Source organism: Coregonus lavaretus, assembly GCF_964263955.1.
Source record: "Coregonus lavaretus genome assembly, chromosome: 17".
NCBI lineage: Eukaryota > Metazoa > Chordata > Actinopteri > Salmoniformes > Salmonidae > Coregonus > Coregonus lavaretus.
Window position 1 is genome coordinate 32,384,197 of NC_140004.1, and position 13,924 is coordinate 32,398,120.

The following is a 13,924-nucleotide window of genomic DNA, read 5'->3' on the forward strand; positions in this document are numbered from 1 at the left end:
CAGTCAAAACTGTTCGCTGCTCTGGCACCCCAATGGTGGAACAAGCTCCCTCACGACGCCAGGACAGCGGAGTCACTCACCACCTTCCGGAGACATTTGAAACCCCAACTCTTTAAGTAATACCTGGAATAGGATAAAGTAATCCTTCTACCCCCCCCCCCCCCCCCCCCCCCACCATTGTAAAGTGGTTATCCCACTGGCTATAGGGTGAATGCACCTATTTGTAAGTCGCTCTGGATAAGAGCGTCTGCTAAATGACGTAAATGTAATGTAAATGTAAATATGGGCGGCAGGTAGCTTAGTGGTTAAGAGCGTAGTGCCAGTAACCGAAAGGTCGCTGGTTCTAATCCCCGAGCCAACTAGGTGAAAAATCTGTCGATGTGCCCTTGAGCAAGGCACTTAATTAATTGCTCCTGTAAGTCGCTCTGGATAAGAGTGTCTGCTAAAATGTAATATGGTGAATAGGCTATTGGATTTAAACATAAACTTTGAGGATATGCATTTCACTGTTTTAGTTCACCCCACCAATTAAGTTTTCATAGCTGAGCAATAGTCTGTGTTTAAAAATCAACCGGCGACAAAATCTTAACACAGGAACTGCTGCCTTTTCCATTTCTCCTCCTTGCTTCCTTCCTCCCTTCACTCCCTTCCTCACTCACTCCAGCCTCAATGAGAGTACCTGGCATTTAGCTAGGAAACCCCCTCTCACAAATCAACAATATTTATTTTTACATGTCTAGTCCAATCAAGCGGACAGGGATAGTCTGCTCTTCCACTTTACAGATATTTATAGGATAGACTAACAGACTTGGGTCTATAACTGTTATCCACAGAATACACATAGTAATTTCATCAACTAGCATAATAAAACATATCTAACCATTTCAGTTTGGTTGATTGAGTGCTACTCTAACTTATTAACCTGACCCTCTAATGACACTCACAAACCATTTTCATAAATACTCACGTGGTCTGTATAAAATAATCTATTTGCATGAATTTGTTTGAATTGTGTATGATCTCGCATAAATCAAATCCAAAACTAAAAGAAACATGATTATTTAAAAGTCAAATTAACTGTAGCACATGGCCTTTAAATAAGGTGTAGGTTACATAAAATCAGTCAAGTTCAATGTGGGAAAACGGTCTAATGTAATTCAATGCCAGCTGTAGCCTAATGTAGTGACAGTAACAACAAAAAAATGCTTCTTAGCCTACAGGTACTGTATGTGCAGTGGTGTAAAGTACTTAAGTAAACATACTTTAAGTACCCAAAAGTACTTGTTACATTTCGAATGCTTAGCAATTCTCCTGTTGCTCAGTTGGTAGAACATGGGGCTTGCAACGCAAGGGTTGTGGGTTCGTTTCCCACGGCGGGCCAGTATGAGAAATGTATGCACTCACTAATTATAAGAGCATTTGCTAAATGACTAAAATGTCAATTAGCAGGACAGGAAAATGGTCCAATTCACGCACTTGTCATCCCTACTGCCTCTGATCTGGCAGACTCACTAAACACAAATGCTTTGTTTGTAAATGATGTTGGAGTGTACCCCTGGTTATCCGTAAATGTTAAAACAAGAAAACCGTGCTGTCTGGTTTGTGAAATTAGTTATACTTTTACTTTTGATACTTAAGTATATTTTAGCAATTACATTTACTTTTGATACTTAAGTATATTTAAAACCAAATACTTTTAGACTTTTACTCAAGTAGTATTTTCCTGGGTGACTTTCACTTTTACTTGAGCCATTTTCTATTAAAGTATCTTTACTTTTACTCAAGTATGATCATTTGGTACTTTTTCCAACCTGTGTATGTGCAATAGAGGTGCAGAAACTAAATTATGAAAACGTAAACATATAAATATACTATTTTTTATTATTTCATTTGCTGAAAATAAAAATATCTAAACTTACCATTGCTCTCCCGTCACTATCTCTATTCCTGTCCAAAGCTGTCACCGAACCCAATGCATTGAGAGGCGCGTCTTGGCATAAACGTTTGTGTCAGAACAAATGTTGCGTTTATCCAAGATGGTTTTCAGATATCACAAACTTATCTCATTTGCAGTTGATTACAGTTAGTTTATATCTTTCTTTTAGTCGATATTCTTTATTTTTCCTGGTCTGGTCACGCTTTCACTGCAGTCTGCTGGTCGGGTCGGGTGACACCCTCCCACACTACTACCGACGTCGCGGCCTTACGTCACTGTATTTAAATGATGGGGTATTTGACGTTCGATCAGACTTCCGAGGTGAAAGGGAAACAATTTACACCTCGCCTATACCATTTAAACATCTACTAGGCTATTGAAGAGTCTTGTAAATTATATATACAATTGGTCCAGGGTAGGGGAGAGAATGGCCGGCAGGGATGTAGCTCAGTTGGTACAGCATGGCCTTTGCAACGCCAGGGTTGTGGGTTCGATTCCCACGGGGGGGCCAGTATGAAAAATAAAAAAATATTGTATGCACTCACTAACTGTAAGTCGCTCTGGATAAGAGCGTTTGCTAAATGACTTAAATGAAAACAAAAAAACACACAATATGAAATGTAAAATTTTAGGACAATTTGGCAGCCATTCAACAGGCTCCAAAACTCAAACAATGGGGTCCCTGTCTGTGTTCACTGTCACCAATGGCTCTGAAAACATGGTGTTATAGGCGACCGACTTCTATCCAAAATTCCTTGTTCTTCTAGTGTCCACCCTGTTCTGTTAATACTATTTTATCGTTCTAGCTGAACCCAAAGAGGTCAATGTGTGATGTCCTTACTCTAGTTATACTTCAGTTATAATACATAATAAATAACGCTAGCCATAAGAGTTACAGTTGATGAAAACCTACATTCCACTTATGACAACTGACATAACACAGTCATAATATTAAACTTTTAAACAGGACATATAAGAGAGGAAGGGAGGAGTGGAGTAAGAGAGCACAAACCACAATTACAAAAAGAAACATGAAATTGAAAGTGAAGTAATACCAGTGAGAGGAAGTAGAGCTTTTCTCACAGTTAAATAAACAAAAAAATGTATATTCCATTTGCTAGGGACTGCCCAACATTGCAGTAGGGACTTGCAGTCTGAGTAATTTGATCACTGAGTTGAATGCACATTATTTTATTACTTCAGCAGGATTGTGAGACATAAAAGCAAAACAGGAACATGCATGTGAACGGAAACCACACTTTTTGTTAGAGTGCACTGTACATGTGTATGCTTGGTATGTTTGTAATCAAGGTCACGCAGGACATCTGTGGTCCTCCTATATGACATTAAAGCAACACTAACAATACGTTTTCATACATTTTCATTAACTGTCCTTTAACTGAAATTGTAATAAAGAAAAAATAAATAGGTTACCTGGGGAGGCAGGATTTTCTCTGTATCGCCGCCATCTGTCAACATTGACTTAATGGTAAACATGAATAAGAGCTATAACCCTGGTTCCTTGCCTTGGCTTTATCAGAGCAGACTAGAACTGTGCCCAGGGTTGGGCCCCTGATTGTGTAGTGGGGCAGGGACGGACTGGGACCTCAAAGTGGCTAACACACTGCCCATTCTTTTCCCTTGAGACCCCATTATTAGGCCAATAATGATCATTATGCGCAAAACCCCCAATTTAGACTGGTCCACTTGGTTAAAGATGGACCGGCCCATCATGGCATTTACCCGAACTGCCCTATGGCCAGTCTGTTTCTGTACGAGGGCAGATGACAGCCACCACGTGAGGCTGTGCCATGTCGTGTGGTACTAAACAGACTCTCTCAGGCCCGGTTTACAATGGGTCACTTCTGGGTCCGCTCCACACCAACACAAAGAACATATTCAGTCCAGTCTGGCCTCCCTCTCCATCATTGTGTAATATGGAGAAATCAGGATGGTGTTATGCTGTGTTCAAAACAACTGGGAACTCGGAACTGGAAACTCTGAAATCTCCGACTTCCGACTTCAGTCCGTTCAAAACAACTGGGAACTCTGAAAAAAACAAGCTCCGACTGGGAAAAATCTATTTGAGCGGTCATCCAACTCGGAATTCCAACTCGGGAACTTGGGCCTCTTTCTACAGCTCCGACTTTCCGACCTGAAGATCACGTATTGATCTCGTATTTTTCAGAGTTCCCAGTTGTTTTAAACGCGGCATTAGTCACAGCAATATGACTTCCAAACAGAATCCGGACAGAATGCCTACTTACCATTTCCTGTCTAGTATAAATGGGCTCTCACTTTCTTACATTGGAATCTGTTGTTTCAGAAACACATGAGGATTGGTCATGTGTGTAAAGTTTAATGTGAGAAGCTCCATGTTAATATAATATGTGCATTTTTCATGCTTTGTTAAAAACCATCAGATTCATTGTTGGAGATAAACAAGAGTAAAGAGGATGTCAAATTTGAGTCAGTGGTATTGTGAAACATCATGTCATCAGATTTCCAACTGCTGTGATCCATCATACAGTACAACACTTGAGACATTGTGATTAAAGATTACATTGTAGATCACATCCAAGCAACCTCATCCCTCTTCCCGTCTGAGATCTGTGCTGTGAGATATCACACATTGATGGAGATTTGGAGAGGTCTATGCATGGTGACCCATGGTGTGGTCCATGCATGGTGTGTAAAAATGCTAAAAGTAAGCACTATTTAGGCCCACTGGAAAATCAAATATAGAGTCCAAGAAAATACTGTTAATGATTCCACCAAAGATACTAAATATTAGTTTAAAATATCAGGCAGAAACTCTCTGGTAACATTGACTGTTCTGGTAATGGCTCAACTATTCTGTTCTGCTAATTCACAAAGAAAGCACTTCAAGACTTCCTTGTTTCCCCTTATCTTATTGAGTGATCCCAGTAGTAAGAACACAGTAAAAACAATCTAAGTAATTTCCCATGGTCCTTTCAGCAACTCTACCAACCTTTTTGTGTTAGTGTACTGTGTCTTCCTCTTGTGACGCTATGATCAGGCAGAAACCATTTGAGATAACAGAGGAATTAACAAAATCACTGCGTGTGTAAATTCTATTTATTGTATAATTAATCAGACATAATATGATTGAACTCCATCAATTAATCAATGAATGAAAAACAAAATAATATAATTCTATAGCAATTGAAACTGGCCCAAATTCCCAATACATCCTACCGGTCTAAAATACAATTATATCTCTAACCCACATATCTACTGATAGGACTCTGTTTCCCACATTGCCAGAAGCAGGGGATTCAAATAGAGGTGTGACACTGAGTGGGTTAAATACAATCCTAAGGATGGGATGGGGGGGGGGGGGGGGGGGAGAAAGTAACACATATGTTTCATCGGACTCTAGCGAGGCACATTATGGTGACAGCCTTATGATAAACAGCAAAAATATGGATTTGTCATACTTTTAATTAAAGAATTAAGGCAATATGTAATTTCAATAATTTCCCATTATACAAATATTGTAATAGGCATTTGAGGCATGTAGGTATTTTTGAATCCAAGCATGTAATATCATTCTCCTTCATTGATTTTGTTGATTAAAAACAACATTAATACAGTCATTTGAAAAAGAAAAAAGAAAAGATGTTCAGTAGGGATGAGAAAAATAAAACATTAATAAATAGCCTCAAATTAACCTAATTGTTACACTACTGGGATGGTTTAGGGCCCCATATGGGTGCTTTACAAATGTATATACAGGTAAGAAAACTATATACAAGCATGGGAGTTAACTCCTTGACCTCTCCAAAGCTTGGCTGGTATTGTAACATTGGAGTGGGCAGTGGGCTAAGTTAAAACGCACAAGTAGTTAAAGAATACAGGTAGGTCTACCAAAAGCTACGGTGCAATTAACCGTTTTAATTTAGTTAAGATTTCATTATCTGGATGAATTAATTTGAGGGATGAAGGCTTAAGTGGGAAGAAATAGTTGAGCAATTGCTGAATTACAATTGATTTCAATTGATCTGAAAGCCATTGGCCTATTCTATGAGAGGAACACATTAACAAAGCTATGACATGGCTGACAGCAGTCCTAGGAGCTTGAGATATTCGTTTGGACCAGCAGGGGGAGTTGTTAGCTGTTCAATTCCACCTCTCTCACAGCAAGTTGACTGGAGTTAGCCAGGGTTTCCAAGGCCTGAGTACAGGGACCATGAGAACCTTCATTGGGTCATGACAAGAGAGTTCCCGCAGTTTGTGTATGATGGATTATCAGGTCATGATAGAGGTCAAAAGGCTCTCATGCTTCTTCAGGTTCTCTCTCCATTCCCTCTTTCAATTCCCCCTTTCTTTCACTATACCATTGCAGCTAATTTTTCCCCATCTTTCAAAACAAAAAAACCCACTAACATCCTCTCTAGTAACCAGCTCAGCTAAAACACAGTGGGGAAAAACATTACTAGTTTGATCTTTTAGTAGGTTTGGGAAGTGGGGGAACAGGGGAGCTGGTTGGGATGACGCCAGTGCTGAGCAGTACGATAATGAGGATTATGACGAGGACGATGACCACGATCACCACCCACAGCTTCATGTTCTTCCACCAGTAGGCGCGAGCCACCTTCTGGGACGTGTGCTTGAAGTCCTCAGCCTGAGGGAGAGATGGGATGCTACTAGGAACACGCTCACAGAAGTCCTACCATTTGCAGCGTTTTGCAGTAATCAATGCTTTGTAAACTGCAGATTGGTAGGCTACACATTTCAGCGAGTTTGTGGTCTGCAATTACATTTTTTTTTTAATTTACACCTTGAACAAACCCACACCGTGGTTCACTCTTTTGGTCCATTGAATACTTTAGGTATCCATCATTGGATGTACTTTGGATTAACTATGACGTTATAGTAGATGTTAAGTGAGGACAAATTAATGCAGTGAGGAGCATATGATGAGGAGATATACAATGTAGAACAGAGATGTATAGAGATATGGAACAGTGCTGTAGGACTGACTGACCCCAGCCTGCAGGTCCTCTGACTTGCCCATCAGGTCGTCCAGCCTCTCTCCCCGGGCCAGGATCCGGTCCACGTTCTGGGTCATGATGTCCTTCACTCCCTCCACCTGAGACTGCAGGGTCCTCACCTTGTCCTGCTCCACCACCTCTCCCTGCTCCTGGAGACAGACAGACAGACATAGAGGGGGGCGAGAGAGTGTGAGAGAGGTCAATGACCAAAATACACTTCAGCAGCCATCCATCACGTGTTTTCATAAACTGAGGATATCTGTGTGAAATATAGACCATCAAGCCAAGGGTAAAGGACTCAAGTACTCAAACGCTGCCAATGGACTGACTGGGGTTATGGTGTAGCTTATTCCTATAAAGATTTATCAACAATCCATTAACAACAGTAAGAAGAGGACCCTGTGGGAAAGATTTACACCTGTATCACTTCTCAAATAACCTTTTACAGTCTAGTCAGAAGAATGTCCATCATATCTTTATGTCATATCTCCAAGTCATAGCTGCCTTTGAATGATCATGTAAGACCTGCACAAAAATAATAGATGCACACAAGATCCAATGGAGCATGTCAGGAATATATATTTCAAATAGGCACATTTAATTGACTGACAGTACATGTCTGAAGGTGCCTGTAAGGGAAATGCTCTATTTGACACACTCTATTTGACACCCAGAGCCAGTTAGCTTGCTGAGGAACTTCACTACACTTGAAGTGCAAAAGACTCGATTAGATGTTGCTGACGTGTTAGGCTTTGTATGTGAGACAAAGAGAAAGGAGTGAGTGTGCGTGTTGCAAAACATTTTCAAACCCCATGAGCAGGCTAACTGGCTCAAAAAACACAGGCGTCTCCAGGAAACTGTAAGCTTTGCTGCGTCACAACCTGGCTCCCTACCTCCCTCTTTTTTTCTCCTCTGTTCTCAGTCTCCTCCCGCATAACCTGCTTTCTCCCGGCACAGGGCTTGCCTGTATGAGGCCCACTGAATGGCAGACTGCTATCAAATGACAAGTCCCACCAAGAGAGAAACATTACATACTGACAAACAAAGGAAGTTCACTGATGTTAGAGAGACTAGTAGGCTACATACAGTATTACACAGTTTCTTATTCAAATACTTGAGAAGCAAGCCTTTTTGAAGCTTTGAAAGTCCTTCAGCTGGTTAGAAATCCAAACTCACAACAACACACAGCACAACCTCGGCATGACGGCTGTGTTCTGTCCTTATTGACAGATATGCATCAAATAGATAACCACTTCGCTGACATAAATGAGGAAATAATTGAGATGAATTGTGGATCTTAGGTCAGTAAATAAGTGCCAGTCTGTTTGGGATATCATGCCAACTCCTTCTCATGCCAAACATGTTGAACAGGGGTTAAGCACTTGATCTGTGTTCCACTTTGCTCTAAAATGTACTTGTAAATGCCAAGTCATTTCCCCTCACATGTTGGTCAGTAACAATGTGCAAATGAAAATGTATCAGGTTTTAATTTTCATGACTATCTTCCGTTTTCTTTTGTTGTAAAGTGCATCTCATGGATGTTGTGGACTGACTCATGGATCAGACAAACATGTTTAAGTAATCTCTGAACCTCAACCCAGAACCAAATTCTTGGGTAAACGCTGGACTGCATCCTGCTAATGGATTTGGGAGAAACTGATGCTGAAGAGACTGTCAAGTGGTCTGTCTACAGTCTACCCTCCAAGACCATACAACCCAGGTAACTGACACCAGGCAAGTAATATTAGGCCTACCAACCTGCCCACTTCTTGTGAACAGTCTAAACTCAGATCTAGATGAGAAGTAGATAAGAGTGTAGGTTCCATCCTGTGTGTATCCGTTAATATGATTTGAGTCAACAGGCTGATGAATTACCAAACAAATAAACATTTTACTGGAATAACTGTTTCATAGTAGCAGAGATGAACAGAACGAACAATCCAGCTACAGGCAAGAAAGGCCAAATGTATGTTTTTGTGTTAATTTAGCTGAAGTCCCCCTTGTAGTGGCAGTTCAAAACTTGGCATCCTCTCCTGAGGGGAAAGTACAGTACTCCACACTAAGTTCATGTGGGTTTCTCCCAGTATTCTCCCATAGAGCCCATCAAAAGTAAGGTGTAGTATTTGAGCTTGGTATATTTGACTATCCTCCTATAATTTCCTTTAAATGTACACAGCTGAGGATTCAAGCGAAGGTCTTTGAAGTGTTACATAATGACTCTTTACATACTCTGAAAGATATGCTTTCATGAATTGTTGTTATGGAATAGATAGGCTACAATTAGGGGTGATTATCAAAACAAATAGTTAATTGGTGCACAGGCGCCATGTAAAATATACAAACGTTACAATTTAAACAATTCAAACGTAATCTTCCTCAAAACCGATACTGCCAGCGACCTCTTGGTCAGATATAATATGCGCGATGAATGAAGGCAAAACAGAACATTTTCACAACTTTACACACTGTAAGTAAGCTTAACAGTCGTCTGTTCACTCACAACCAACCTGTTACATTTATTCTCAAGTGAGAAAGCTCTTGTGTGTAATCGACTGAGACTAGTTCAACAAAACAAAACATTTTAAGAACACATCAGAAAACCGAACATTCCATGATCAGCACCTACCAGATCATTATCCATTTTGTCAAACTTCAGTCCTTAATTATCGCCACCAGAATGATAGTTTATTTAATCCCGATGCATCCAATTTGTAAAACGTTTTTATTGATTATGCGAGTTTGATGTTCCTGTTGAACAGCCTACGTTCCCTCCTGTTGCTCGTTAACTTCCTGGTTGTTGTTTTTTCTCCCTAAAAGTAAAGTCCTTCGCTTTGACCCACCTCTTCTGTCTTCTGCTTCCACTTTGCATCCTCACGAGGGCGTTAGAGCACGGCGTTCTCTGGTGCACCTGCAGCAGGTAAGAAAAAATTTCTCCAACTCAGAATGTCATTGTGCTGGTTGGCCTACAAACTTTCACATATCAGGATTCTTGATCATCATTATGTGCTCATATGCTGGGGGTTACAGTAAGTAACTGTTTCCTTTTTACCTGCAACTTCTCTGTGCGCATGAACCCCCTCTATCTGCTGTCTGGCCGATCAAAACAACTGGGAACTCGGAAAAAAAAACTAGGTCAAATCATGACGTCATTAATCTTCAGGTCGGAGCTCTAGAAAGGTGCCCGAGTTTCCGACTTGGATGACCATTCAAAACGATTTTTCCCAGTCGGAGCTCGTCCCCCGTTTGAAGCTTACAGACAAGCATTAAGCAAAATCAAAAATCTCCTCATACAGTAAGCCTACATTACATGTAATACCTTTAATGCTGGGAGTAGACCTATGGAAAACAAGTAAAATTTTTTGTCATTTAGCAGACGCTCTTATCCAGAGCGACTTACAGTTAGTGAGTGCATACATTATTTAATTTTTCATACTGGCCCCCTGTGGGAATTGAACCCAGAACCCTGGCGTTGTAAACGCCATGCTCTACCAACTGAGCTACATCCCTGCCGGCCATTCCCTCCCCTACCATGGACGACGCAGGGCCAATTATGCACAGCCCCAACTGGGAGAGGCTAGGACAGAGCCTGGATTCGAACCAGGATCTCTAGTGGCACAGCTAGCACTGCGACACCACTCACTGTGTCATTCAAGATAAGGAATGGGGTGTGTGATAGAGATAATTGAGGCAGTGTAACAACATACAATACATTCTCAGACTAGTCAGGCTGTATCAGCATGCAAACCTCCCTATAGCCACCAGATCAATAAGTGAGTGACTCCACCCATCCCAGCTGCTCCTGCTGTACCAATCATGCTGACGCGGTATCACCCAGCCCGCACACACTGCTAATCCTGACCAACCGGTTTTTAGCCTGTGTTTGCGTCCCAAATGGCACCCTATTCCCTTAGGGCTCTGGTAAAAAAGTAGTGCAGTTTGGGACATTCATGACAAGGCTGCAAAGAGTACACTACAATCCAATGACGCCAGTTGAATGTATAACAAGGTAGAGCATAAATAACCATTACCTAAAAATAGCTACCTTGCAGTTTGCTTTTGTTTGTACCCGATTCCTGTGTAATGTAGAAAAACACATTTTTATTTATTTTTGGTATGTACACATTACACTATCGTGAGGAAGGCAGGAGTGAAGCGTTTAAATTATCTACCAGTGGAGGCTGCTGAGGGGAGGACGGCCCATAATAATGGCCGGAATGGAGTGAATGGAATGGTATTTTACATTTTAGTCATTTAGCAGACGCTCTTATCCAGAGCGACTTACCACAGGGGGCCATTTTAATACTGGCCCCCCGTGGGAAACAAACCCACAACCCTGGCGTTACAAGCGCCATGCTCTACCAACTGAGCTACACGTGGCCTATGGTTTTCATGTGTTTGATACTATTCCATTAACTCCATTCCAGCCATTATTATGAGCCTTCCTCCCCTCAGCAGCCTTCACTGGTATCTACACACAATAGATGTAGAACAAAAAAGGACAGGTTAAACATGTTTAAAACACTATTCAGGTAATAAACAGATGAGTCATTTTAAAGGGCACTTACTATACATTTTCTAGAAATTACATTGTTAACCTAAATGTGATGGTGCCTTTGCTTGACATGAATGACCCGGAATTCATCATGAACATAGAAAAATTGAGAATACGCAGATTGAAGATTAAAATGAAATCTGTTGTTTAAATCCCATCGTTTATCCCTTTTCATTGACCTTGCTTGATGATGATATCTGACATGTCGTCCACCTTGACGAGCTCCAAATTCTGTTGAAAGAAACAGCCAATAACTGACAAATAATGAGTGAGTGGCATGGTTCACTCTTCATTCACACTTAACCACCAAGTGAAAACAGTCTTGATACTGACGACTATCTGAAAGATTCATATCAAGTTTATACTTAGCACAGCCAATATATATTGTGCAGATTAAAGGGTTTATTGAACCCTTCCACAAACCCTCTCAATTAATAAAAGCGCCAAATGTATTTTTAGTTAATAATGTAGATATGTACTACCACTACATGCTACATGACAACGTAATAGCCATGTCTAGAACCAACTTATTTTAGGAATGACATGGTGCAGTAAGTCAGAGAAGTAGCTACTCACCTTCTCATTGGCCAAGTGCAGCAGGGCGACAAACGCCAGGGGCACAGACAGGTTCTGAGCCATGGTGAGGGGCAGGCTGAAGTGACAGGAGAGGAGAGGAAGAACAAGACATGGCTTTTATTACATTATTTATCAGCACGTAAGTCCCATCCAAATCCCTTTTAGCAAATGAATGTTTGGACCATCACCATCCAAAGTCCCTCAGTTGGCAGTAGTGTCTAAATAAATGATGCATGTCTTTCTCGCTACCAATTTAATGGAAAGAAGAAGAAAATCCACCACAATCCTCCTCAATGGCAGCTGAGAAAGAACACTAGAGCCATTTGAGAATGGGCCCAGTGGTGATACTAAGGCTTGGTAACCTTTGAAGCAGGGTCTTTGTGGTCTGACTGAAGACTTTCTCCCCAGACACCTCTGAAGTCTCAGCATTCTCCACCTCCTGCTGAGAACACAACATAACACTGTCAACCACAAGGAAGCAGTCCTGGGTTCAAATACTATTTGAAATCATTTCAAATTTAATCTGTGCTAGATTGAGTTTGCCTGTTGCAATGGAACCAATACAAAAGTGCAAACCCCACAGACCTGGGACTCCTGGCAGACTTAAGCAAACGCTCAAAGTATTTGAAAGCTTTTGAATAGTATTTGAACCTAGGGGAGAATCTCAATGACGAAAGGTGTATAAAGATGGAGGAATTCAGATAGTAAGTTATTGTTTTAGCAATACCCACAGTTTTTAAACTACGGCACGCGACATGGTTCAATGTGCCAATAAATCAGCACAATCTACTTTCTCGCTTTTTAAAATAGTCTTGGATCTAGAATTGGGATCAAGTTTACTGTGCTAATGCAGATACAAAACAAGAGTAATGGGGAGCACTGTATAATACGGAGAACTTTGCAAATGAGGCATTTGTATTAAGTACATGGGGGTCGCCATCTTCATGCATGTCAGCTATTGGGCAACAGTCTGTCCACTCCTCCATGACCCGGACACTCAGTGGTCGAGGAGAGTGTCAAATTGTTAGTAGGCGAACGGAGGAGTGCTCACCCTCTTGATTACCTACTTCAGCAGAGGATGCACAAGAGTATCCTTTCAGATTCTAGCGCGGAAGTGTTTTAAAATCCGCCACACCCCCTTTGAATCAGCTGTTTTCTCGAAGGAGAAAAGCATGCACACATTTAAAAACTAAACGCTACTTATCCTTTTATCTATAACATCTCTTTCAAAACTAGCCAAATTTGTTTTTATCACTTAACACATTTATTTTGGGATTCCACCCCTGTATACGTAATTTGCCTGATGACGCGCAATTGGAGCAGGAGAGTCTCACTTCATACAAGCGTATTTGTTTCCACTCCTTGATTACCTTTGACCATTTTCAAAAGCAGGTGAGGAGAGGACAGAGGAGAGAAGCGATATGAGTCTAGCAAAACCAATTGAGATTCTACCCAGGCCTGCAAGGAAGAGGCATAGAGGGAAAAAAACATATTTGCCAACCATAGAAGCCAGTCAATGAGAGCTCGGAGGGGAAAAAAAGAGAAATGAAAACACTTTAAAATTGACCTTGGCTGTTTTTTCCAGACTGTCAGTCAGAAGATTCCACATGGTGTTCTTGAGCCTCTTCATGTCCATCTTCTTAGCTGTTTTGGCGTAGTTTATCTCAATCTTGTTCACCTGAAATGAAAGGCAAAGCCGGGCTTTAACAATATTTCAAACATGATGCTGCCATTTCAGAGCATTTATACCCTGAAGAAGGCAATGGGTGCCAAAACATTGGTGTTTACCCATTACCTTGTTTGGAAAATATTTAGTCTTTATTAATTTCTACACAAATTTCA

At 41.0% G+C, this 13,924-nt stretch overlaps 2 protein-coding genes across 2 annotated transcripts in view; both read right to left on the reverse strand.

Annotated features, from left to right (window-relative positions):
* Positions 1 to 5,017: 5,017 nt before the first annotated feature.
* On the reverse strand, positions 5,018 to 9,814 carry LOC311144464 (vesicle-associated membrane protein 8-like). Its single transcript, XM_084180490.1, has 3 exons — positions 9,581 to 9,814; positions 6,948 to 7,103; positions 5,018 to 6,584 (listed from the first exon to the last, which is right to left on the reverse strand). The coding sequence occupies exons 1-3, from the start codon at positions 9,593 to 9,595 to the stop codon at positions 6,396 to 6,398; spliced, it is 360 nt and encodes a 119-aa protein (XP_084036616.1). The 5' UTR covers positions 9,596 to 9,814; the 3' UTR covers positions 5,018 to 6,395.
* A 1,673-nt stretch (positions 9,815 to 11,487) lies between these two features.
* Positions 11,488 to 13,924, reverse strand: part of LOC311144465 (condensin complex subunit 2-like) — a 28,108-nt gene continuing 25,671 nt past the window's right edge. The window contains exons 15-18 of the mRNA XM_084180491.1: positions 13,650 to 13,760; positions 12,445 to 12,521; positions 12,083 to 12,158; positions 11,488 to 11,737 (exon numbers count right to left, since the gene is read on the reverse strand). Coding sequence (XP_084036617.1) covers positions 11,678 to 11,737; positions 12,083 to 12,158; positions 12,445 to 12,521; positions 13,650 to 13,760 — 324 coding nt within the window. The 3' untranslated portion in view covers positions 11,488 to 11,677. The remainder of the gene's footprint in view (positions 11,738 to 12,082; positions 12,159 to 12,444; positions 12,522 to 13,649; positions 13,761 to 13,924) is intronic.

Excerpts from the sequence above, each read along its gene's own strand:
- LOC311144464 (XM_084180490.1), bottom strand. Across the intron at positions 6,585-6,947 it reads CAGAGGACCTGCAGGCTGGG|GCTGAGGACTTCAAGCACAC; the intron begins GTCAGTCAGTCC and ends TCTCTCCCTCAG.